The sequence below is a fragment of the Pelodiscus sinensis genome, chromosome 4 (genome assembly GCF_049634645.1).
Source record: "Pelodiscus sinensis isolate JC-2024 chromosome 4, ASM4963464v1, whole genome shotgun sequence".
Classification (NCBI taxonomy): domain Eukaryota; kingdom Metazoa; phylum Chordata; order Testudines; family Trionychidae; genus Pelodiscus; species Pelodiscus sinensis.
Window position 1 is genome coordinate 8,688,936 of NC_134714.1, and position 27,009 is coordinate 8,715,944.

Below are 27,009 nucleotides of genomic sequence, written 5' to 3' on the forward strand. Positions count from 1 at the left end.
TGTATATACGTTAATACAGGTTGGCCCTACATAGCAAAAAAGTTTGCACAGGCCTTTTTGAAAATCTCACATATTTCAGTGCATCCCATCAACTTTATTATAGCCAAACACCTGCTTTGAAAATTCCAGGTGTCCCACTCAAATCACTAGATCTAGGCCCCAGTGGCTATTTATGCCTACCCAAGGGTTTGAAAATATTTGTTAGATTGTACAGAAGCTATTATCTTCTTCACAATCCCCTAGAAAGTTCAAGCACAGAATGTGAAATGCTGTTCTAATATCACCTTTTCAAACAAGCTATTATTGCCTCACTGTTTCTGAGGCTTTTAATTCAGGTATTTATGTCGTTGTACTGTCCCAATAAGCCACAGATGCCCCATAAGAGCTGGAACATCCTGAATGAGGGGGAGGCTTTGACTTTAAAAATGGGTGCAGACGAGATTCATTGCTGGCCTGTGGCCTTACCTTTCTGCCAGCTAGGCTGAGGCAAACAGGCCATAGGGCAGGTCCAATTACTCTAGTACCTGGAGCCTCTAGACTATGTGGAGAGCTAGTTTGGCCATCCATGTGCCGCCTCACAAGAGCCCTGCCTGCAGAAGGCTTTCTAAACCACTGATATAGTTGGCACAGACCAACCTGTTTCAAAATCCCAGCAATTTCTAATAGGGACCATCACAACAAAGACAAGTTATGACAACTTTCAGAGTTACCTTAGCCTATGGAAGGGCCAAATTAGTCCCCAGCAGAGATGGTGCCAGCTGCCTTCTCTCTTTCCCTGCTGACTCAATGGTGAGTCTGCCCTGGGAGAACTAGTGTCTGGAGAGCATAGCATCATATAGTGCTGAGGCTCTGACATCTCAGTAACTGGGGGGGGGGGTGCAGCTGAAGACTGAGCATCCAATACTAAATGTATAATTGAAATAACAAGCACGGTCAGCATTCTTTGAAGAGTCCCTATTTTCAGTGTACCCAAAATTGATTAACAAAATGGTCTGTCACTGTTCTACAGGGTCTGTGAACATTTCCTTTTGTGTGACAAGCCCAACATCACAGAGCAAGTCTGTAGCAGAATAAGAGGGCTCTAACTACAAGGGCATCCCTCCACACTCTCACACTCTCTGTATAAACTAAGGATCATCTTTCCAAATCCAGCCTCGGATCAGGTGCCCCAAGAATGTGCCACCACAGCACTTGTTTTAAATGGTAGGGAGCTCATCCTTGCTCTTAACCAACAGTTTCCTCCGTCTTCCTCCCTATTGTGCTCAGCATGTCATCATGCTACCCAAGCACAACCACAGGCACAAAACTGGTGCAGCCCACACATGCTGCACAAAGAACTTTGAACCCTAAATGGATTATGGGCAGCCTGCGCGACTCTCCCAAGGAGTCTGTTTCACACATAGGACAGGGCTAGTTAAGGCTCAAATACACCTTATGGAGGGAGACTATTCCCTCCCCTTTGCCAATACAATAGTGACCCAACTATTCACATTCCTGGCAAAGGAGCTGCAAGAGCCTCACCTCCTGCAAGTCAGAGGTAAGAGTCGGGGACTGCCTCCCCATGGCAGCCACTGGGGCTTGCAAGGTTGCCTTGGCTAGCAAAGCCCCCATGTCTTCTTCATCCATTAGCAGCCATTTTTACTACTCCCAGCCCAGCCAGAGAGGATCTAACTTGCCCCCATCTTCAACCCCTGCCTTCCTTGGCCACAAGGCGCACGAGCACCTGCACCACAGGCTGCACGTGACACGAACGCAACCGCCCTTTTAACCCCTCAGCACTAGCGCGCCCTTTTAAACCCCCACCCCGCCTCGCAGCGAATCAATCCCGTTAGCGTGTCGGCGCCAATTTGCAAAGGCCACCCACTTCAGCCAATCAGAAGGCGCCTTTTATGCCGCAGGACGAGGACGAGAAAGAGAAAGGGGGGGGGAAAAGGGAGCGCGCGCACGCGGGCAGGGGTGAGGTGGCCTTGTCATCCGGCGCGTGCCACCTGCCTCGGGTGATTGGGTGAGAGCGGGAAGGGAGTAGCCAATGGGCGCCCTGGGCCGGCCGAACCCGAAGGGAGGGGGAGCGCCTGTTCAAACCGTCGGCGGGCAGAGGTGGTGAATGTGGTGAGGCCGCCCGGCGGGTTATTTAACCTGAGGGGTCGGTGTGTCGGGGAGCGCCACTCGGCCTCCGCCTGGGGCCGGGAGCAGCTACCTCAGCCGGGCGGAGTGGGGAGGAGGTTCCCTCAGCTGGGGGACAGGCCCCGACCGCGTTACCCCCGCCCTCCTCTTCCTCTCCGACCCAGGGGGCTACAGTTATCCCCCCCCCCCCGTGTCCTGTCTGAGCCCGGTTGCCCCTTCTCTCCTCCCCCCCCCCGTGTCCTGTCTGAGCCCGGTTGCCCCTTCTCTCCTCCCCCCCCCCCGTGTCCTGTCTGAGCCCGGTTGCCCCTTCTCTCCTCCCCCCCCCCGTGTCCTGTCTGAGCCCGGTTGCCCCTTCTCTCCTCCCCCCCCCCGCGTCCTGTCTGAGCCCGGTTGCCCCTTCTCTCCTCCCCCCCCCCGCGTCCTGTCTGAGCCCGGTTGCCCCTTCTCTCCTCCCCCCCCCCCCGTGTCCTGTCTGAGCCCGGTTGCCCCTTCTCTCCTCCCCCCCCCCCCCCCGTGTCCTGTCTGAGCCCGGTTGCCCCTTCTCTCCCCCCCCCCCCCGTGTCCTGTCTGAGCCCGGTTGCCCCTTCTCTCCCCCCCCCCCCCGTGTCCTGTCTGAGCCCGGTTGCCCCTTCTCTCCTCCCCCCCCCCCCCCGCGTCCTGTCTGAGCCCGGTTGCCCCTTCTCTCCTCCCCCCCCCGCGTCCTGTCTGAGCCCGGTTGCCCCTTCTCTCCCCCCCCCCCCGTGTCCTGTCTGAGCCCGGTTGCCCCTTCTCTCCCCCCCTCCCCCCCCCCCGTGTCCTGTCTGAGCCCGGTTGCCCCTTCTCTCCCCCCCCCCCCCGTGTCCTGTCTGAGCCCGGTTGCCCCTTCTCTCCTCCCCCCCCCGCGTCCTGTCTGAGCCCGGTTGCCCCTTCTCTCCTCCCCCCCCCGCGTCCTGTCTGAGCCCGGTTGCCCCTTCTCTCCCCCCCCCCGTGTCCTGTCTGAGCCCGGTTGCCCCTTCTCTCCCCCCCTCCCCCCCCCGTGTCCTGTCTGAGCCCGGTTGCCCCTTCTCTCCCCCCCCCCCCCCCCCCGTGTCCTGTCTGAGCCCGGTTGCCCCTTCTCTCCTCCCCCCCCGCGTCCTGTCTGAGCCCGGTTGCCCCTTCTCTCCCCCCCCCCCCGCGTCCTGTCTGAGCCCGGTTGCCCCTTCTCTCCCCCCCCCCCCGCGTCCTGTCTGAGCCCGGTTGCCCCTTCTCTCCCCCCCCCCGCGTCCTGTCTGAGCCCGGTTGCCCCTTCTCTCCCCCCCCCCCCCGTGTCCTGTCTGAGCCCGGTTGCCCCTTCTCTCCTCCCCCCCCGCATCCTGTCTGAGCCCGGTTGCCCCTTCTCTCCTCCCCCTCCCCGCGTCCTGTCTGAGCCCGGTTGCCCCTTCTCTCCTCCCCCCCCGCGTCCTGTCTGAGCCCGGTTGCCCCTTCTCTCCTCCCCCTCCCCGCGTCCTGTCTGAGCCCGGTTGCCCCTTCTCTCCTCCCCCTCCCCGCGTCCTGTCTGAGCCCGGTTGCCCCTTCTCTCCTCCCCCCCCGCGTCCTGTCTGAGCCCGGTTGCCCCTTCTCTCCCCCCCCCCCCCGCGTCCTGTCTGAGCCCGGTTGCCCCTTCTCTCCTCCCCCTCCCCGCGTCCTGTCTGAGCCCGGTTGCCCCTTCTCTCCTCCCCCCCCCGCGTCCCGTCTGAGCCCGGTTGCCCCTTCTCCCCCCCCCCCGCGTCCCGTCTGAGCCCGGTTGCCCCTTCCCCCCCCCCCCTCCCCGTGTCCTGTCTGAGCCCGGTTGCCCCTTCTCTCCCCCCCCCCCCCCGCGTCCTGTCTGAGCCCGGTTGCCCCTTCTCTCCTCCCCCTCCCCGCGTCCTGTCTGAGCCCGGTTGCCCCTTCTCTCCCCCCCCCCCCCCCCCCCGCGTCCTGTCTGAGCCCGGTTGCCCCTTCTCTCCCCCCCCCCCCCCCCCGTGTCCTGTCTGAGCCCGGTTGCCCCTTCTCTTCCCCCCCCCCCCCCCCGTGTCCTGTCTGAGCCCGGTTGCCCCTTCTCTCCCCCCCCCCCCCGCGTCCTGTCTGAGCCCGGTTGCCCCTTCTCTTCTCTCCCCCCCCCCCCCCCCCCGCGTCCTGTCTGAGCCCGGTTGCCCCTTCTCTTCCCCCCCCCCGCGTCCTGTCTGAGCCCGGTTGCCCCTTCTCTCCCCCCCCCCCCCCCCGTGTCCTGTCTGAGCCCGGTTGCCCCTTCTCTCCCCCCCCCCCCCCGTGTCCTGTCTGAGCCCGGTTGCCCCTTCTCCCCCCCCTCCCCTCCCCGTGTCCTGTCTGAGCCCGGTTGCCCCTTCTCCCCCCCCCTCCCCTCCCCGCGTCCTGTCTGAGCCCGGTTGCCCCTTCTCCCCCCCCCTCTCCTCCCCGCGTCCTGTCTGAGCCCGGTTGCCCCTTCTGTCTGAGCCTCGGTTATCTCATGCACCGCAGAAAGTAGCGCTCTGGTCTGCGGTAGCGCTCCCAATCATAGACACTAGAACTAGAAGGGACGTCGAGAGAGCATCAAGTCCAGTCCCCGGCCCTCACGGCAGGACCAAGAATATGCCTCAGACATAACATCAGTGTACAATATGATAGAAGTGGGGTTCCAGCCGAGGGGCAGTAGGAGATGTACTGTAGTCTTTGGGACGTGCCAGAAGGATGGCCACTGGTGGTATTGTAATTGTAGAAGGACCCCTTGTTCACTTTGAGGGCATCCTCCTTGGGTATTATTGACTACTGGCTAGAATCTGGCAAGAAGGGGATTCCTTTAAACATGTATTAAGAGGGCTTTATAAATTGAATTGTGAAAATATTATGGTACTAGAAGAAGATAAAAGTGTAGTCGCATCAGAATCCAATGATCCACACTCCAAGGTGACAAAGGAAGTCGATTAATTTATGCATTAGCTGCTTCCAAACTAATTAGTGAACTCAGAGCTTATATGGCTCAAGGTACCTTATTTCAGTTCCACCTCAACTTCCCTAGCTGTGACCAGCACCATCTCCTTGCAGCTTCCCCTTTGCTGCTTGGTAGGTCTCAACTGGGTAATAACCTCTTGATCAGCTATAAGCCTTCAAGGGAAGAAAGAGGGATCCAACACCCTTCTCCCCTTCCCCCCTGTTACTTCCTCATCTTCTGGGTCCATGACTTGGGAACCTGGGAAACGTGATGCTCCCAGCAGCCCCCACCCTGGAGAAGTAGTATGGCCGCTAACAAGCTTTGAGGCCCCAGCATTAAGGTCTGCTTATCTGCCCTGCTGTCTGCTACCACTTCTCCTCTATGCTAACACACCAGTATGATGCATACTTTCAGTGATTGTAATAACACTGGTGAAACATGTTACTTCCGTGGCAGGGTAATAGTTACAGTAATGCGGGGTATCTTTGCTGCTCACCACAATTCTGAGTTTTTCTTGGGCTGCTACTATCCTGCGCTGCCCTCAGTTGTGAAGTTTTCACCTCCACTGTAAACACACAGGCATTCAAGTTTTTTATTAACTATGTACATCGCCTAAGGCCAATACAGTTGCCTATCCCATTTCAGGACATTGTTTCTGTTTCTGCCATGGGAGAGCTGGCAGTTGCCTGGCAGTATAACTGAATGGGTCAAACGGGGAATGAATATGGAGCCATGCTTCCAGTTCTAAATTAGGTGTATGTCTGACAGATCTGGTTGGAACTCTGATGTTTCTGATGCTGAAGTTCTGCTATACTAATGGTACTGTTGATTGTAGGAGCATATATTAGTAGAGCCCTGCATGGCCACAAAATTTGTATCTGCGTCTATATCCATAAAAATGAGCTGCAGAAACCTGTGGATAGTCACAAATTTGCAGGGTTCTAGATACAAAATTTGTATCTGTATCCACAAAAATGAGCTGCATATATCCACATTCGTATCAAGGGGTGCAGATACCTGTGGATATTTGTGAATTTGCAGGATTCTATATATTAATGAACTTGAGTTAAAAATGTGTAGAAATATATACAGGGTGAAGAGTCTTTTATATTTCTACATTGACGGAGATGAAGTTAATGTTAAAGGAGACTTCAGGCTCAAGTTTTTGCCTTTGTTACAGATTGAATCTCTGTAGTCCAGCACCTTTGGGACCTGACCAGTGTGGAACCAGAGAATTTGCCAGACCACATGAGGTCAATACTATCTAGCAGCAGTACTAACATTTTCTTTCACTGCTTACTGGGCTCTTAGAGGACATTTAGGGGTAAATTGGCACTAAATAACAGCACAGAGACAGGACTGGTGGCTATAAACAAACTTTATGGGATCACAGGAAACTTAGCCACACCCATGATAAGTGGATATCTTGCTAATTAAAATCATGCTGGATCACAGATATTGCCAGACCAGAAAGTGGTGGACTAGAGAGATTCAATATGCAGAGTCATGATTGCTTAGCACTGAAAATGTCATGCTTGCCGGATCATCAGACTACTCAGTGTTTTCAGCATTTTCTTCAATAGACAGTTTCATTTGATGAATCACATGATCTTAAAGAATCCAAGAACTTTCTGCACTTTGAGCTGAGCACATAATCCTATCTGTAGGTAACTTTTCATTAATTTGGCCCATTCAGTGGCTTGTTTCCTGCCACTTCCTTTAAAATTCAGCACGCTAAGTGCAATAAAAACTAACAAATTGCTTGTTTGCACCTCTTCCATTCACTAGCTAGAATGTAGAATAACCATGTAATGAGATCAGTATGGTGAAGATAATAATATAAAATGAGCTAGCCAGTTTTATTCAGAGCTGTGTTATTACATGCCATGACATGGATTCTAGCTAAGATAAGTATAGGCTTCCTAATGTTCACTGCTCCATCTGCTCCCCTCTCATCCACCTTTAATAACGGTTGATTCCATCTATTAGCAATCCACCATTCTGAATCACCATTGATTCCCCTTCGCTTCATAGACAGTTCTAAAAATTGTTTCAAAACAAGGCTAACGAGAACTTTGATGCGCTCATAACTTTGTGGGAAAGAAGTTCTCATTCAGATATTCAAATAAGAGCCTGTTCCTAAAATCCATATCTTATATTTCAAGTACACTATGTTCGGCTGCGTCTAGACTGGCATGATTTTGCGGAAATATTTTTAACGGAAAAGTTTTTCCTTTAAAAGTATTTCCACAAAAGAGCATCTAGATTGGCACGGGTGCTTTTGCGCAAAAAATGCTTTTGCGCAAATGCACCCATGCCCAGTATAGTCGCGTTTTTGCGCAAGAAAGTTCCTATGGCCATTTTAGCCATCGGGCTTTCTTGTGCAAAAAATTAAGGTACCTGTCTACACTGGTCCTCTTGCACAAGAGGGCTTATCCCTGAGTAGGAGCATCAAAGTATTTGTGCAAGAATCACTGAATTCTTACATTAGAACGTCAGTGCTCTTGCGCAAATTCAAGTGGCCAGTGTAGACAGCTGGCAAGTTTTTGTGCAAAAGCGGCCGCTTTTGCTCAAAATCTTGCCAGTCAAGACGCACTCTTCATGTAAATCCTTTAGAGTGATAGGTATACTGTACTATGTTCATGTAAATAATGTAGAGTGATAGGTGTTTTTAAAATAACTTGATTTCATTCTTTTTGCTATATGAAACCTGTTTTTTTTCACAACCCTTGATGAACTATTTTCATAGCAGGTAACTACAGACAGGTATTCAAAATCTTATATGATCTTGAACAGTGGCTAATGTTCAGTAATGTTGTAGTCTGTTTTAAACTAAATCTTTGAGCAACGTCAAAGTGGTCTTATAAGTAATGCAACTTACATGAACAATGGTAGCAGTTTACTAAAAAATAAAAAAGGCTTCATTTGCTATAGTGTACATGAAACATAGCAAATGTTAAGAAACAACTCCTTATAGCAGTTACTCTTCTGTTGAAGCCTGGTGCAATGCAAGCAAATGAGTTTGACTCATCTGATGAAGAGCCTATTCAAGATGATCAGATGCCATTTCAGATATCATGGTAAGACAAATATTTTTGAGCAGAAAATCCTTTGTAATCAAATACAAAGGATTACAGAAATATCTCAAATAACACATATACAAGGTTTAAAGAAAAATGGATCATAGTTTGTATTCTGCTTGCAGTTAAATATCTGCAGTAAATGTGGGCCTAAATGTTAATAACACCTCCCAGATGGACAATGCATAGTATCTGTCCTAAAGAAACACACCACTGTCTTCAATGATATTTCAGAGATGTCCTAGAAAACAGTAATGAAATCAAGCACTCGACATACACAACAACAAAACTTGCTAGTATAACTGCCATGTGTCTCTGTATCCTGAACAAGTTAGTCCAGTTTATCTTTAAAACATAACTTGAGTGATTAAAATCCATTTAATATATTCCCAAGTAAGTTAATTCTTAATAATTTCTGACACACTGTAATAAACATGTTGTAGGTTAAGAAGATTTGATTCATAGCTCATTGAGTGGAAGTAACATGGAATTTAATCAAGTAGTAAAATGGTTTGGAATGAAGTATTGATGCTTTTAATATGCACCTCAGAAGTGTTAGAACCTATTCACTGTGTATGTGCACTTCATGTACCTCTTCTCACTTAACCATGTGATATATGTGATTAGAAATGTATGGTAGTAGTGTGGACATGTGATTCTCTTTTATCAGTAAACACTGCAAACATTTCTGGCTGTAATTCTTGCTAGTCAAACTAACTATTGTGAATAACTTTTTCACAATCCCACTGGGAAAGTGGCCATCTAGAACTGAAAACCTGAATTGGAGTTTTAGGATTATAGTCTGCATTTTCTTTTTGATAGGTTAGCCCTGTCGTCTGTCAATTGTTCTCAGTTTCTGGGAGTATGTTCTCTGCCCGGTAAGTAGTGCTGATATTTGAAGTTTGGTAGAAAGCACATTTTCAAACTAGGAAGAAATTGTGCTCTCTCTACATCCATAGTCAATGAGTGGAGTGATATAAATGCTTTCTGAGCATACAATATTGGAAAGAGTGAAGGTATCAGATCTCTTGTTTGATGCCTGTTTTTGCCTAATCCGGAATATGGATGAAAGGTAACTGCTGATAAACTAGTGTGCTTTCCAAGTTGTAGTACCTTTTATGATAGTAACTGATAATTAAAGTCTGAGAAATGGCACTACTCTGGCAAAGTCAATTTTTTCCAATAAAGGGAATGTCAAACTAAAAATCACATCTAGAAATCCTACATTGATACTTTATATCAATGTAAGGTTTTAGTAAAGTATTTCACCTGTTTGTAACCACTTGTGTTCTTTATTGCTTGTATTTCTCCCAGCTTGAAATAAATTATCACTTTCTCTTACTCATGCGCTAGTATTCTGCAGTTTGGGTTGCAAAACACCAAAATGGGGATTGTTTCAGAATTTCATTGACGCTGTAATACATGTCTATCCAAATGTGTTCAATACAAAACGGCTGTGTCTAGACTAGCAAGTTTTTCCACAAAAGCAGCTGCTTTTGCGGAAAAACTTGCCAGCTGTCTACACCAGCCGCTTGAATTTCTGCAAGAACACTGACTTCCTACTGTCTGAAATCAGTGCTTCTTGTGGAAATACTATGCTGCTCCCGTTCAGGCAAAAGTCCTTTTGCACAAACCTTTTGTGCAAAAGGGCCAGTGTAGACAGCTCGGATTTGTTTTGCGCAAAAAATCCCCGATCGCGAAAATGGTGATCGGGGCTTTTTTGCGGAAAAGCGCGTCTAGATTGGCACGGACGCTTTTCCGCAAAAAGTGCTTTTGCGGAAAAGCGTCCATGCCAATCTAGACGCTCTTTTCCACAAATGCTTTTAACGGAAAACTTTTCCGTTAAAAGCATTTGTGGAAAATCATGCCAGTCTAGACGTAGCCAACTTGTTTGAAATGTTTGTCTTTAAGTTACCTATGTCCCTTCTTAGCTCATGTTTGTTCTTTAAAGACCCTGCCTGCTCCTGCTACGCAAAACTCCATCCACTGGAGGCCAGCAGATACAGCTTCCTACTGGCAGGATCCCAATACCTCCTCTTCAGATGATTAGAAATGTCTCCCAAGCAGTGCCTAATTTTAAAGTTAACAAACCTAGAGGAGAGGACTGGTTTGAGCAACCAGTAGTTGGAGTACGCAATCTAGCCACATACATGTGCCTTGTATGCAATAGCACAACCCATGCAATTGCCTCTTGGTTTCAGGAATTGCTATGCCATTTTCTTTCCTGATAATTCTCATAATTGGGCATATGCATGATGTTAAAAGCATTTTGTAGCTCTTTTTTGTGGGATGAAGTGGGAGAAAATAAGATAAGGACACTCTGAGAACCCAAGTAGGTGTTAAATGCCAGAACTTGTGTGGGGAAGGATGGAATCTTCCTACCAATAACCCCACAACTATCTCAAATCTTGCAGATTTCTTGACTATCTCTTTTAGTGTAGCACAGTTAATCATGGCAAAAACTCGCTGTCTCTTGGGAAGGATGAAAAACTAAGGCTGTTGATTAATTGCAGTTAACTCATATGATTAACTCAAAAAAAATTGCCATTTTAATTGCACTGCAAAACAATAGAATACCAGTTGAAATGTATTATTTTGGATGTTTTTCTACATTTTCATTTACGGCACAGAATACAAAATGTACAGTGCTCACTTTATAATTTTTATATTACAAATATATGAACTGTAAAAATGATAAAATAGTATTTTTAATTGCTCATACAAATACAAATGTTATATATTTTATTACTCTAGTGCAATCTCTTTATCATGAAAGTGAAGCTTGCAAACGTAGATTTTGTGTGCAGTTACATAATGCAAAACTTTAGACCCTACAAGTCCTACTTCTTGTTCAGCCAATCTACACAGCACCTTAAACTCGAACTAAGATACACAATTTGCATATCTTATTTCAATTGAATTTTGAAATAGCGTATTTTGAAATTTGGTGTGTCTACACAGCGCCAAATTTTAAAATAATATGCTATTTCGAGTCATCCCTTACCCCTCAAGGAACGAGGGTTACAGAGATGTCTTATAGGTCTTGAAATAGCAGACATGCTATCTCGAAATAGCAGGAGTATTCGAAAAACTCGGGGTAGCTATTTTGGGATACTTCCCGTTGTGCAGATATACCCTAAGAGAAACAAGTTTGTTTGTGGGAGATGATGTTGCCTGCTTCTTACTGACCATGTTACCTGAAAGTGCAAACAGGTATTTGCATGGCACTCTTGAAGCAGTCATTGTAAGGTAAATACATGTCAGACATGCTAAACATTCATATACTCCTTTGTACTTCAGCCACCATTCCAGAGGACTAGCTTCCAAGCTGATGATGCTTGGTTTAAAAAAAAAAAATCATTAATTACATTTGTGACTCTCCTCCTGGGGTGGGGGGAGGAGATTATACATCTCCTGCTGTGTGTATTACCCGAATTCTGTTGTATATTTCATGTTATAGCAGCCTCGGATGATGACCCAGCATATGTTGTTCATTTTCAAAAACATTTTCACTATAGATTTGACAAAAGACAAAGAAGATTGCAATGAGAGATTTCTAAAGATAGCTACAGCACCACGGTTTAAGCATCTGAAGTGCCTTCCAAAATCTGAGGGACATGTGGAACATGCTGTCAGAACTCTTAAAAGAGTAACACTCTGATATGGAAACTACAGAACCTGAACCACTGAAAAAGGGAATCAACCATTTGCTGGTGGCACATGACGCAGCTGATAGAAATGAACATGTATTAGTCTGCACTGCTTAGGACTGTTATTGAGCAGAACCCATTAATTACATGGATGCATGTTCTCTGAAATGGTTATCATGAAGGGTCTTATGGATCTTAGCGCATCTAGCACAGAAATATTTTGAAATCTACCTAAATGGTGTCATGCAAATGCCTGTTTCCACTTTCAAGTGACATGGTAAACAAGAAGGCTACGTCTACATTGGCCCCCTATTACGGAAAAGGGGTGCAAATGTAGCACTTGGGAAGAGGCAAATGCGCGGGGGATTTAAATATCCCCCGCGGCATTTGCATTTTCATGGCCGCCGCTTTTTTCCGGCTTGGAGATAAGCCGGAGAAAAGCGTCCAGACTGGCGCGATCCTCCGGAATAAAGCCCTATTGCAAGTAGGAATAAGAGATCCTCTGGAATAGGGCTTTATTCCGGAGGATCGCGCCAGTCTGGACGCTTTTCTCCGGCTTATCTCCAAGCCGGAAAAAAGCGGCGGCCATGAAAATGCAAATGCCGCGGGGGATATTTAAATCCCCCGCGCATTTGCCTCTTCCCAAGTGCTACATTTGCACCCCTTTTCCGTAATAGGGGGCCAATGTAGACGTAGCCGAAGTGAGCAGCATTACTTCCTGCAAAAATAAACAAACTTGTTTGTCTGAGAGGACAAAAAGTAGGTCTCCGTGGATGTACAGGTTCTAAGGCTGTGTCTATACTGGCATGATCTTGCGCAAAAGCAGCCGCTCTTGCACAAAAACTTGCTGCCTGTCTACACTGGCCGCGTGTTCTTGTGCAAGTAAACTGACATTCTAATGTATGAAATCAGGGTTTCTTGCGCCAGAACTCTGACGCTCCCGCTCAGGAGTAAGCCCTTTTGCGCAACTGTTCTTGCGCAAGAGGCCAGTGTAGACAGGCAACATGAATTTCTTGTGCAATAAAGCCCTCTGGTTAAAATGGCCATCAGAGCTTTCTTGCGCAAGAAAGCGTCTACACTGGCATGGATGCTTTTGCGCAAAAGCACATCTCTTGCGGAAAAGCACATGCTAGTGTAGATGCTCTCTTCTGGAAGAGTTTCTACAGAAGAACTCTTCCGCAAAAGAGTTTTTGTGTGAGAACGTGCCAGTGTAAACGTAGCCTAAGGTTTTACATTGTTTTATTTTTGAATGCAGGGGCTTTTTCGTACATAATACTACATTTTTAAGTTCAACTTTCATGAGAAACAAATGCTGTAACAATTTCTATTGTGAACTGAAAAATACTAGCTTTCCTTACAGTGTAATCATTTATAACCAAAAATAAATATAAAGTGAGCACTGTATCCTTTGTAATTGAAATATATTTGAAAATGTAGAAAACATCCAAAAATATTTATATAAATGGTATTCTGTTAAAGTGTGATTAATTTTTAATTGCTTGACAGTCCTATTAAAAGCTTAATTTTAGTTTCAAGTTTAGAAAAGCTTCCCTGTTGCTATATTAAACATGATGATTCTGCCTGCATACCTTTACCCAACTACTCTATTTGCAAAAGTGAATTTTCCTGGATTTTTTAATCAAATGTTTTTATTTCATACAACCCACTTTTCATGTTTTATTTTAGGTTGTAGATTCAAGGATGTTAGAAGAAATCTTCAGAAAGATATAGGTACATTTATATAAAATATATATACACATATGCACATGCTTTATTTTGATTTATATATAATATATATGGACCACTACACTAAGTTAGAGCTTTCCTTTTCATATTGTAAGCAAGCACTTGCAAATGCACAGGGTGAATTAAAAGTGCATGAATTTACTATTATAGTCACTAGTATCTTGCCTGCATTCTTAGACTGGAGATTTTATTGCATAATCTCTCTAACCAACAAATCTTTGTTTCCAAATACAATGTGTATTGTCTCAGAAATTAAACAATCATAGTAACTCCTTATGCAAACACTTAAGACCATCTGCATTAGTGTTTCCCTTTTCTAATGAGTGGTCTTGTGGTGCCTTAGGGTGCATCCACACAGCACCCTAAACTCAAAATAAGATATGCAATTTGAGCTACGCAAATTGTGTATCTTATCTCAAATCTATTTTGAAATTTTGCACGTCAACTCAGCGTCAAATTTCAAATATGCCAGACTATAGGGAGGGGGGGCTATGAGGGGTCTGGGATGGAGTGGTGGGGATGCGTCCCTCGGCGCTGCGAGACCAACCCGGCAGCACCCCAGCTGCTCTGCCCCTGACTTCCCCAAGTCAGCCGCTGCTGAAACTGACCAGTGGCTGACTCCGGGAAGCCTGGGGCACAGCAGGCTCTGCCCTGGGCTTCCCGGAGTCAGCCGCTGGTCAGTTTCAGCAGTGGCTGAGTCAGAGAAGCTGGGGTCAGAGCAGCTCCAATTGTCCGGCTGCCCGGAGCACTTCCGGGTTCCAGATGGTGCTGGACCATCAGGAGTGCTGGACCATCAGGAGTGCCCGACCACTGGAGTTTTACTGTAGCTCTTAAACTTGATTTTATTTGCAAGTGTCTTGGTTTGTTGGCAGAAGAATTGAAGAGGCATGGGATACAAGATATATTTGTGCTCTGTACCAAAGGAGAACTTTCAAAATATCGGGTGCCACTCTTACTAGACTCCTATCAGCAGCATGGGATTATTGTGCATCACCATCCTATTCCTGATGGAGACACTCCTGACATCACCAAATGCTGTACTATTCTGGAAGAACTAAAGGGCTGTCTGGAAACCAACAGGAAAACATTAATACAGTAAGTTCCTATCTCTGCAATGCATCTATCAGCTTCCCTTCAGATGGATGAACAATCAACACTTTAATGTACAATAAACAAACTGCCAAATGACAGAGAGTTGGCTCTCTTTAGAGTTAATTCAAACTGTGCAATTTCTTCCCTTTCACTGTCTTCTTCTGGAACACACTACTATTTCCATTTCCTTGCCCCATTTAATGAGAAACAATACCAGGCCTTGTATGGTTGAAAACCTACAGCCTCCCCCCACCTTTGAGCTGGTTTAGTGGGTTGACCCATAGCATGCTACCTGAGCAACTGAATAATATTCATAGCAGCTGTCAGAGTGACTTACCTTGAGCCTTTAGGAAACAATAATGGTTACTAACAAATAACTACATAAGGATATTATGGTTCATTCTTCTAATCCACTGAGAAATGGACTTTGAGTGGGAGGGAGGCAGTTTTTCTTCTTTTCCATTGGGCACTAGAGAAGCTAAAGGCAGAGAAACTACCAAAATTATCTGACCTTGTGTTTCTAGATTCACAGAAAGCAACTCTCTGGCAGTAGATTTCTACAGGTTTTACCGAGGGAGTAAATTTTCACATAACTAATGTTCAGAACCTGTACTGTAAGCCTTTGTTTAGGTTAGGGGAGACTAGTGGAATTATGGTCAACATATTCTTGAATTAATTCTTTTTCCACTGACCTCACAAAAGATGAAAGTTTCTAGCCATCTTGATCTCTCTATGGCTACATCTATACTGCACTCTTCTGGCTCAAAAGCATATGCAAATGAAGCGTGGATTTAGCATATTGCTGTGCTTCATTTGCATAATTAATTGGGGGCCGTTTTTGTGCAAGAGGCTTTTGCGCCAAAGGGAGTTATGTAAACTGCTCCTTTTTGCACAAAAACCCCTCTTGCGCAAGAGCCATTCTTCCTGAAAAAATGAAGAATGGCTCCAGTGCAAGAAGGGGTTTTTGCACAAAAGCCTCTTGCGCAAAAACAGCCCCTAATTAATTATGCAAATGAAGTTCAGCAGTATGCTAATCTATGCTTCATTTGCATAGGCTTTTGCACAAGAAGAGTGCAGTATAGACATAGCCCTAGTGATCTTGCAAGGATCAGCATGCACAGTGAGACCACAGATCTAATTTGGGACTTCAGGTGCTACTGCACTATTAAAACAGGCTATTCTTTTCTTTCAGCTGTTTTGGAGGACTTGGACGTTCATGTCTCAGTAAGCATTTTTTCCTTCTCCCTCAATGTTATTACTTATTAGTGATACAGTTTAACCATGTCCTCTTCAGGCAATAGAATTAAAATATGCATTAGTCTGGTGTCTAAAGGACCAAAATGCATTATGAACCAGAGGCTTCTAAGTTGGGAATGGAACTTGGTGCCCTTGCACAGTAGAAAATAAGAGAAGTTTAATTGCCTCCTTTATTAAAATTGGTTATAGTTTGGCAGGCCTCCATTGTTGGCAGAAATATGAGCGAGAGAGTACATCAGGCCTGACCAGGCATCTACTGAACTAAATGGAGCAGGTTTGAGCCAATTTATTTAGTAGTTTATGGTACTGAGTGAGAGAAAATGTTACCCAGTCACTTGTTAAAGAATTATAAAAGCCAGTGAACAGTTCACCATATCTCTAATGTGCTCTCAAATATATGGAAGTGTGGATAGACTTCTTGGCTGATTGGTAAGAGAAGCAAACCAAACCTTGCCTCTGTCTTCTTTCCCATGCCTACAGTGAGACTTGCCTCCATTCTTGTCAAAGTAGGGACTACATTCTGTCCTCAGCTGGCTGAGCTCCCTGACCCTCCGCGGGAAGGAGGAGACACAAACCTCTTGTTTCTGTGGCTGTGTCTATACTGGCGCGATCTTGCGCCAGAGCTATGCAAATGAGGCTCAGTCTGGAATATCGCCGAGCCTCATTTGCATAACTAATGCGCTGCCATTTTTGCGGAAGAGGCTCTTGTGCAAGACGGAGCTGTCTACACTGCCCCTTCTTGCGCAAGAAAAACCCTCTTGCGCAAAGCCGTTATGCCTGAAAATAATCAGCATAACGGCTTTGCACAAGAGGGTTTTTCTTGCGCAAGAAGGGGCAGTGTAGACAGCTCCGTCTTGCGCAAGAGCCTCTTCCACAAAAATGGCGGCTCATTAGTTATGCAAATGAGGCTCGGCGATATTCCAGGCTGAGCCTCATTTGCATAGCTCTGGCGCAAGATCGCGCCAGTATACACACAGCCTGTGTGTTTTTCCTCTGCTTAGTTCTCTTCCCAGAAACTTAAGGAGTGCCAAAAGCTGCAAACGCCCAACAAGGAAAGCATATCTGAGAAGATAATCTCCCAAAATGCAAATATAACCCTTAAGATATTATGAGGCTAGATTGTTAGTTTTTAAATTAAATATTGCACTTTCCCTCCAAAAAACTGCAGCCAAGATGCAGGGGGAGCTACTGGTGATGGAGGGAAAGTTGAACATACTTCCCTGCTGCTAATGACTTGACAGGCCTGGTTGTCCCAACTGCAACCTGGCTAAAGTATCCTTTGTAACAGAGCTGTGAACCTTCATATGATGAAGAAATTCCAGCTCTGACATGTCCATGAGACCCTGGTGTTTGTTCTAAGCACAAACATCAGTGATCAGAAGTTTTGTGACATAAGGAGATGATTGTTAGAATGCATATTTATGCATCTTTTCCTTACAGTAGTTGCATGTCTTCTACTTCAATTATCTGATGCAATGGAACCTCAAGAGGCAATAGAGACTCTCAGAGACTTACGAGGATCTGGGGCAATACAAACAATAAAGGTAATGAGGCTGTAGATGGGGAGAATACTAAATTGGAGGGTGGCTGCCCCTCTGTAGTAGGATCTTCCTTCATGAAGGGATGGCTTTGTCTTTCTGAGAGTTAAATCAGGCCTTTAGTAATTCATGCCCTTACTGCCTTTGAACACATGCTGTCACACCAAATTGCAACTTTCTTCCTTTATTGCCACTCTGCTACCCTTCCCCCTCCTCTTGTTCTTTACCTCTTTCCCTTTTCGCTCCTTTCCTTTTTCTCACTGCGCCTTGATCATCTGCCTTGATTTTTAAACCTTTTCTTCCCCAGCTCACACTTGTTCCTAATTCTAGCTATCGTTCGCCATTTATCTATCATCCTCTGCCCAGATCCTAGTGCTGGTATTAAACCTACTCAGAATATATACATCATAAAGCAGGCATAGTTCACAGAGCCAAATAATGTACATCAGTCAAGATCTCACTAATTAACATCTAAATCTAATGTTATTTTAAAGAAGGTGGAGAATACTGCCTACTACGAGTTGAAGTAAACAAATAGAATTTGGGAAAGTAGACACACTTCAGCCAAGTTGGAATGGAGAGCAGTAAGCATTTTACTGAAGCCAGGGAGTAGATGGGGAGCCTCACCGTGTTTTTATCAGATATTAGGTTTCTGTGTTTTAATTCTCGATTACCCATGATATTTTTTGAACACTTGTTATGCAGTTTGCACCATTTGACGTCTTTACTTGAGTGAATGAGCCTCCACATAGATTTCTGTGCCTTATATTCAACTAGCCAGAAGCACTGTTATACTTCTTGGACTATATGCAAGATCATGACTTTTGCTAAGAATTGGTTTGTTAAAGAATGCAGCACTTGTTGTAAACATAATTGTACATTTTTCAGCAATACAACTATCTCCATGACTTTCGAGAGAACCTGGCTGCACATCTGTCAACAAAAGATGCAATATTAAGATCAGTATCACGATAAACTAACACTGGCATTATATCTGTTTTGTGTACATACTGTACCTGAGTATAAGTTCTTCACAAAAAGACATCTCACACATACATGAGCTTTTAATACCACTTCCTCAGTAACTGCTTCCAGTCAAGTATTATGCTAAGTAGGGATGTAAGCGACCAGTCAAGTTGTCGACTACCCAATAAGCCTAGGCTTATTGAGTAGTTGAGTCACTACTTGACTACTCACTTCCCACCTTGTCTTGCTGCCTCTGTATCAGAAGCAGCAAGGGGGGGGGGGAGCCAGATTAAAAGCCATTTCCCCCAGCACTGTCTCCATGGTACAAGGGGAAGGGCAGGGGAGGCAGAGGCACAGTAGTCTGAGTCTGGGACTTACCCCCGTTGGGCTCCTACATTTAAAATGTAGAGCTGCAACTGTGTGCCTGGTTCCTGCTACATTTAAACTGAAGAGCCGCAGCAGAGCCCCCTTATTGACTAATCTTGTAGTCAATACAAATCCTTCATCCTAACACCCACTCCCTCTTTTGTAAATAGGTATGACTGATGCTGGCAAGGGTCTTGTGAACTATAGTAACATCCTGCATTGCAAACTTCTAAGGAATAAATTCCTCTACGGCAGCGTTTCCCAAACTATGGGCCGTGGCCCAGTACCAGTCCTCAGGAAAAAAATACCAGGCCTCAGCATGGCTACCAGCATGTTCCAGGCTTCCGGAGTGCCCATGCGGCACCAGGTCCCCCAAGACCTGGGCTGGGCAGAGGATGCAGCCGGATGTTCCAGGTTCCTGGCAGAGGCATAGCAGGGGGAGCAGTTGCCCCTGGGTGCCACGCGAGGGAGGCACCAGGCTGGGCTGCGGGGCGCTGGGCTCACCTGGGCTGCAGGAGAAGGGAGGTGCCAGGAACCCAGTGCTGGACTCAAAGTCAGGGAGGGAGGGGCAGGGAATCAGCGCTGAGCTCAGTATGTCTGCACGGTTTGGGGGGAGGTGCAGGGAAACGGAGCTCAGCTGGGCTGCAAGAGTGAAGAGGTGCAGGGGGGCTGGGCTGCGCTGTGAGGGTGGGGAAGGAAGTACGGGGCTCAGAGCTCAGTTTGGCTGCAGGAGGAGGGAGGTGCCAGGAACCAGGGGCTGAACTCAAGGGGAGGGAGAAAGAAAGGGAGGGGTAGGAAATCAGAGCTGGGCTTAGCAGTTCTGCAGGTCTTGGCGGGAGGTACAGGAAAACGGGACTCAGCTGTGCAGTGGGGGAACCAGTGCAGGGCTCAACTGGGCTGAGGTGGATGGGGGAAGGCATAAGGAACAGAAGGGCAGCTCAGCTGGGCTGTAGGGAACTGGTGCTGCACTCCCTTGGAGTGTGGGGGATAGTTTTGGGGGAGGTGCAGGGAAGCAGCGGGGGTTGGCAGCTCAGTTGGGTTGCAGGGAAGGGAGGTGCAAAGAAACCTAGTGGGGAGAGGGGGAACTAGGAGCACTGAAATGACCTCCCCTGATCCAAAAAATGCCTCATCTGGGACCAGTCAGGTCTAGAGGGTGCCAGACCAGGAACGTCCAGCTCCTACCCAAGTCCTCTCCTTGCACCCTCCCTCCTAGCCAGATACCCTACCCCCAATCTGCTCCTGCCTCCCAGAGTGCCCTTGTGGCACAAGGTCCCCCAAGCTCTGGCCCAGGCTGGGCGGAGGATGCAGCCAGATGTTCCGGGCTCCTGGAGTGCCCATGCAGCTCCTGGTCCCCCAACCCCTTGCCCAGGCTGGGCGGAGGAAACAGCCGGGTGAAACCGTGAAAATGTATTCATTTTTCTTGTGTGTGTGTGTATGTATGTGTATGTATGTATATGTATATATATATATATATATATATATATATATATATATATATGGCTGCAAAAACCAGTATTGAAAAAAAAAATGGGTTCCAACTAAAGTAAAAAGTTTGGGAAACCCAGGTCTAGCCAGCTTTCTAACCATCTTAGAGTCCATTTATCCAATCCATATTCCCTTAACTTGCTGGCAAGAATATTGTGGGTGACCATATCAAAAGCTTTGCTAAAGCTGGCATTGGGAGGACCAGAAACAATTTATTTGAATATTCATCATTTGCTTAATGAATATGCAAATGAATGTTACCAGTCCTCCAAAAGCTTGTGAATGGATTTACTGGTCCCCGTCTCAAAAAGTTTGGGAACCTCTGCTCTACAGGTATTTCCACATATGAAGGAAGAAATGTTACATTGGTGTCCCCTCCATTTCTAATAGACTTGTTTTAATACAGTAACTTTAACAGTTCACTATTAATGTATTAATTCCCTTCGTCAAGTATGTCCTCACCTATGTACAAGTCTTGAAATATTCTGAATATTTTGTTTTTTAAATTTTAGCTTTTTCTATGTTCCTTGGAATGTTCAGCAGGAATAGCTGGAAGGGGAAGGAAACTTTAAATGGGAGTAAAAAGAGCTGGTAGCTTAACAGCAACTGAGTCTAAGAGCCAAGACTATTGAGGGCCAGAAAGGGCTGCCTCCTACCCTACTTTTGTAAAGGATTTTGGAAATGCGTGAGCTGTAGTCTAGTTCTTTCCACAAGCCCCGACTATTGTAATTGGATAGTATATGCTTGTGTGGGGATAGTCTGATTCCATAGGAAACAAGTCACTATCATAGTTTAAATTAGTGAAATGTGATCTAATAGACTGGGAGTAAAGAAATACTATTCCAGCTTTGCCATCATGCTGCTCTTTATATTCTCTACCTTGTAATTCAAATTGGGAGATAAGACCATTTCAACGGTATTCAAGACGACTAACCACCACAATCTTGTGCTTGAATAAAATTGACTTTGGGTTTGAGGAAGTTAATCTGGTGTTTCTGCCAAACACAATAATTAGGCTGTGTCTGCATTGGCGCAATCTTGTGCCAAAGCAGCCGCTTTTGTACAAAAACATGCTGCCTCTCTACACTGGCGGGGAATTCTTGCGCAAGAACACTGATATTCTAATGTGTGAAATCAGTGCTTCTTGCACAAGAACTATGATGCTCCCGCTCAGGAATAAGCTCTCTTGCGCAACTGTTCTTGCGCAACAGGCCAGTGCAGACAGGCAACATAGATTTCTTGCGCAAGAAAGCCTGATGGCTAAAATGGCCATCGGAGCTTTCTTGCGCAAGAGAGAATCTACACTGGCACAGATGCTCTTGCGCAAAAACACATCTCTTGTGCAAAGGCACATGCCAGTGTAGATGCTCTCTTGTGCAAATACTTTAACGCAAGAACTCTTGCCTTAAAGAGTATTTGCGCAAGATCATGCCAATGTAGACACAGCCATAGGCTGTGTCTACACTGGGCCACTTATTCCAGAAAAGCAGCTGCTTTTCCGGAATAAGCTGCGAGCTGTCTACACTGGCCCCTTGAATTTCCGGAAAAGCAGTGACGATTTACTGTAAGAAATCAGCTGCTTTTCCGGAAAAACTATGCTGCTCCCGCTCGGGCAAAAGTCCTTTTTCTGGAAAACTGTTTCGGAAAAGGGCCAGTGTAGACAGCAGTCTTTTCCGGAAAAAAGCCCTGATCGTCATTTTCGCGATCGGGGCTTTTTTCCAGAAAAGCGCGTCTACATTGGCCACAGACGCTTTTCCGGAAAAAGGGCTTTTCCGGAAAAGCAGCCTGCCAGTGTAGACGCTCTTTTTCCGGAAATACTTAACGGAAAACTGTTCCGTTTTAAGCACTTCTGGAAAAAGGTGCCAGTGTAGACACAGCCATAGGCTACGTCTACACTGGCCCCTTTTCCGGAAGGGGCATGGTAATTTTTGAGATCGTAATAGGGAAATCCGCGGGGGATTTAAATATCCCCCGCGGCATTTAAATAAAAATGTCTGCCGCTTTTTTCCAGCTTTTAGAAAAGCCAGAAAAGAGCGTCTACACTGGCCCCGATCCTCCGGAAAAAGCGCCCTTTTCCGAAGGATCTTATTCCCACTTTGAAGTAGGAATAAGATCCTCCGGAAAAAGGCGCTTTTTCCGGAGGATCGGGGCCAGTGTAGACGCTCTTTTCCGGCTTTTCTAAAAGCCGGAAAAAAGCGGCGGACATTTTTATTTAAATGCCGCGGGGGATATTTAAATCCCCCGTGGATTTCCCTATTACGATCTCAAATTACCATGCCCCTTTCGGAAAAGGGGCCAATGTAGACGAGCCCATAGTGTTTAACTACCATACAACACTAATCCTCTCCCTCCATTTGAGCCACTGTACTATTTTCTTTTCCAGCAGAAGTTCTCTTGCTTCCAGTATGATGGAGCCAACATGGGGATGGAGCTTTGTAGATGACAAGATCTTTTCATTACTCTCTCTAGGTTGAAAGCACCTCATGCTTTTATCTTTACACTAAATTTGATACATTAGTCATATGGAAGAATCTCCCCCTCTTCCCAACTATGTAGTTCTCTGAAATGTACCATACCATATTGCTTATACTCAGGGGCGGCCCGTCCATATAGGCAAACTAGGCGGTCCCCTAGGGCACCAAGTTAAATGGGGCGCCAAATGGTGGCGCAATATCATTGAGAGGTTTGGAGGTGGGGGCACCGATTGCATGGTTCGCCTAAGGCACCAGTTGCTGGCAGCTAGTCTAGGGCCGCACCTGCTTATACTGCTATCTTGTATTGTAGAGCCTTAATGTAACATCTGGATAGCTTCTGCTTTGCATAAAATCACACCTAGAAGAAGTTGAAAGAATTCCCTCAGCCAAGGCTAGAGAAGTTTCACTTAGTATCTTAAACCAAAATGAGTTCTGTTTGATAAGTGACAACTTTCCATTTTATCTGATGACTTATTGATCTTTTAAACAAGAAATGAGCGCACATTCAACTCCTGAATATTTAGTGTGTGGAGGAAAATAACTACACATTGGAATTTGTTAGGCTTATTAGAGATTGCTAGAATTGAGTTTTATGGTCCTAAATGAACATATGTTTTGAATGTAGCAGCCTACAGGCATTTGACAGTGAGCTGTGCAAACATATTTGTACAATTTCACTGAGACCAACATTTGCAAAGTGTAATATTTTCTGAAACTACACTCCCCCCTTTTTGGTACAAGGGAAGATTACAGTAGATAGCCATTCAGCTGTTCATTCTAATTTAAGTTTATCATGAGGCTCCTCTTCCAAATTTACCACCAGTTCATTTGTACTCTGTCACTGAATGCATATATAAAGGCTAATTCCTACCCAACAAATTGTGAACGTGTCAGGCTTTAGGCTGCACCATGTATTCTTTTCTCCATTGTAAAGTGATCAGTGAAAGCTTTTCCAGATCACCCTGGAGATGGTTCACAAGTGTAGCTTGTTGCACACGTGACTTTATAGGCAGCATAAATTAATCAGAATTTAAAATACATCATTTATAAATCTCTCTTCCAGTCCTCATCTGTTTATAAGTGGGGGTGCTTAGATGGTCATAGCCAGAAAAATGAGCCAATTAGAGTTCCTCCATTACTCAATGATCTCCCTATCAAACTTCAGTTTGTACCATCACTATGAACTAGGGCTGAGATCTGAGCATCCAGCTGGGTTCTTCTGTCTTGTTTAGCATTAGCACAATTCTGCAAGCCAAATTATGGCTCTAACTGTACCTATGCAATCCCACTGACAGCTAATCATAGAATACTAGAAGTGGAAGGGACCTTGAGAGGTCATCAAGTCCAGTCCAGTCCCCTGCCCTCATGACAGGAACAAGCATCATCTAGATACATGATGTTCAACCAATTCTGAAACAGTAGCCACTATAACACTAGCCACATTATTCTGAAAATGTAAATAATTATGTGAACCAGTTAGCCCCACACAACCAGCCACATGTTGCTAGTGGCCAGTGTGTTGGATACCATGGATCTAGATCACCCCTGATAGATGTGTCTCTAACCTGCTCTTAAATATTTTCAATGATGGAGATTCCACAACTTCCTAGGCAAATTATTCCAGTGTTTAACCATGACAGGAAGTTTTTCCTAATGTCCAACCTAAACCTCCCTTGTTGCAATTTAAGCCCATTGCTTCTTGTCCTATTATCAAAGGTTAAGGCAAACAATTTTTCTCCCTCCTCCTTGTAACACCCTTTTAGGTACTTGAAAACTGCTATCATGTCTCCTCTCCACCTTCTCTTTTCTAAACTAAACAAATCCAGTTCTTTCAGTCTTCCCTCATAGCTCATGTTTTCTAAACCTTTCATCATTTTTTTTTGCTTTTCTCTGGACCCGCTCCAATTTCTCCATCTTTCTTGAAATCTGGTGCCCAGAACTGGACACTATACTCCAGCTGAGGCCTAATCATCACAGAGTAGAGCGGAAGAATGACTTCTCTTGTCTTGCTGGCCATGCTCCTGTTAATGCATCCTAGAAGTAATGGATGAAAGAAGTAATGAAAGTAACAAGCATGGATGTTGACAATTTATCCTTTAGAAGCTTTACCTGGCAAGGGGTGACAAAGACACTACTGGCAAATTAAGTAATTATAATAAAGGAATATGTGAAATAAAGAGAAAATCTCCCTCATGTTTTTAAGATTGCTTTTTAAGGTACAGCTGCATTTTGGTTTAACAGATGCTTAAAATGGAACTCAGCCTAATACTCTAGATCCCAATTCTGCATATTTTTCATGGGCATGATCTGATTACCTTTAGGCATGTGAGTAGTTCCCTAGGAAATTCAGAGCCCTACATTCCAGTCAATTATGAATACAGGGACAGTATTTTGCTCCTTAATCCTCCTTTGTATGTGCACAAGTTTTTTCTGACTATACTTGCTTCTATAAGAAACAAGGAGTCATTTACTGTTGGATGTAACAATTTTTAAACAAGAAAAATAAAATGTTATTTTCTAAAGTTTTGATAACTAAATCTAATCCACAACGTCTCGTGGCACAGAAGTCTGACGTGTGTGTGTGATAGATAGATAGATAGATAGATAGATAGATAGATAGATAGATAGTGTCAGGCTGTGTCTACATTGGCAAGATTTTGCGCAAAATTTGCTGCCTGTCTACACTGGCTGCGAGTTCTTGCGCAAGAACACTGATGTTATAATGTAAGAAATCAGTACCTCTTGCACAAGAATTATGAAGCTCCTGCTCAGGAATAAGCCCTCTTGCGCAACTGTTCCTGCGCAAGAGGCCAGTGTAGACAGGCAACATGAATTTCTTCTGCAAGAAAGACCGATGGCTAAAATGGCCATCGGCGCTTTCTTGCGCAAGAGAGCATCTACACTGGCACGGATGCTTTTGCGCAAAAGCACATCTCTTGAGCAAAAGCATATAATAGAATCATAGAACTGGAAGGAACCTCGAGAGGTCATCGAGTCCAGCCCCCCACCCTCAAGGCAGGACCAAGCTCCGTCTACACCATCCCTGACAGATGTCTATTTAACCTGTTCTTAAATATCTCCAGAGAGGGAGATTCTACCACCTCCCTTGGCAATTTATTCCAATATTTGACCACCCTGACAGTTAGGAATTTTTTCCTAATGTCCAATCTAAACCTCCCCTGCTGCACTTTAAGCCCATTACTCCTTGTCCTGTCCTCAGAAACCAAGAGGAACAAATTTTCTCCTTCCTCCTTGTGACACCCTTTTAGATATTTGAAAACCGCTATCATGTCCCCCCTTAATCTTCTTTTTTCCAAACTAAACAAGCCCAGTTCATGAAGCCTGGCTTCATAGGTCATGTTCTCTAGACCTTTAATCATTCTTGTCGCTCTTCTCTGTACCCTTTCCAATTTCTCCACATCTTTCTTGAAATGTGGCGCCCAGAACTGGACACAGTACTCCAGCTGAGGCCTAACTAGTGCAGAGTAGAGCGGCAGAATGACTTCACGAGTTTTGCTTACAACACACCTGTTGATACAACCTAGAATCATATTTGCTTTTTTTGCAGCAGCGTCACACTGTTGACTCATATTCAACTTGTGGTCCACTATGACCACTAGATCCCTTTCCGCCATGCTCCTTCCTAGACAGTCGCTTCCCATCTTGTATGTATGGAACTGACTGTTCCTTCCTAAGTGGAGCACTTTGCATTTCTCTTTATTAAACCTCATCCTGTTTACCTCTGACCATTTCTCTAACTTGCTAAGGTCATTTTGAATTATGTCCCTATCCTCCAAAGAAGTTGCAACCCCACCCAGTTTATCATCTGCAAACTTAATAAGCGTACTCTCTATCCCAATATCTACATCATTGATGAAGATATTGAATAGTACAGGTCCCAAAACAGACCCTTGCGGAACTCTACTTGTTATCTCTTTCCAGCAGGATTTAGCACCGTTAACAACAACTCTCTGACTACGGTTATCTAGCCAATTATGCACCCACCTTATCGTGGCCCTATCTAAGTTATATTTGCCTAGTTTATCAATAAGAATATCATGCGAGACCGTATCAAATGCCTTACTAAAGTCTAGGTATATGACATCCACCGCTTTTCCCTTATCCACAAGGCTCGTTATCCTATCAAAGAAAGCTATCAGATTAGTTTGGCATGACTTGTTCTTCACAAACCCATGCTGGCTATTCCCTATCACTTTATTACCTTTCAAGTGTTTGCATATGATTTCCTTAATTACCTGCTCCATTATCTTCCCTGGGACAGATGTTAAACTGACCGGTCTGTAGTTTCACTGGGTATGCCAGTGTAGA

The 27,009-nt window shown here is 45.3% G+C and overlaps 1 protein-coding gene across 11 annotated transcripts; it reads left to right on the top strand.

Moving 5' to 3' along the window:
* The first annotated feature begins 1,938 nt into the window (after window positions 1-1,938).
* CDKN3 (cyclin dependent kinase inhibitor 3) lies at window positions 1,939-26,177 on the top strand. 11 transcript variants are annotated; one of them, XM_025181114.2, is made up of 8 exons: window positions 1,939-2,005; window positions 8,024-8,106; window positions 8,929-8,984; window positions 13,443-13,487; window positions 14,375-14,597; window positions 15,787-15,818; window positions 17,292-17,395; window positions 18,278-18,882. In XM_025181114.2, the coding sequence occupies exons 2-8, from the start codon at window positions 8,033-8,035 to the stop codon at window positions 18,362-18,364; spliced, it is 621 nt and encodes a 206-aa protein (XP_025036899.2). In that variant the 5' UTR covers window positions 1,939-2,005; window positions 8,024-8,032; the 3' UTR covers window positions 18,365-18,882. The 11 variants fall into 11 exon arrangements, with proteins under 11 accessions (XP_025036899.2, XP_006115910.2, XP_025036900.2 ...); XM_006115848.4 differs by lacking the exon at window positions 1,939-2,005 and adding an exon at window positions 2,042-2,109; XM_075926225.1 differs by lacking the exon at window positions 1,939-2,005 and adding an exon at window positions 4,592-4,798.
* Window positions 26,178-27,009: the final 832 nt, after the last annotated feature.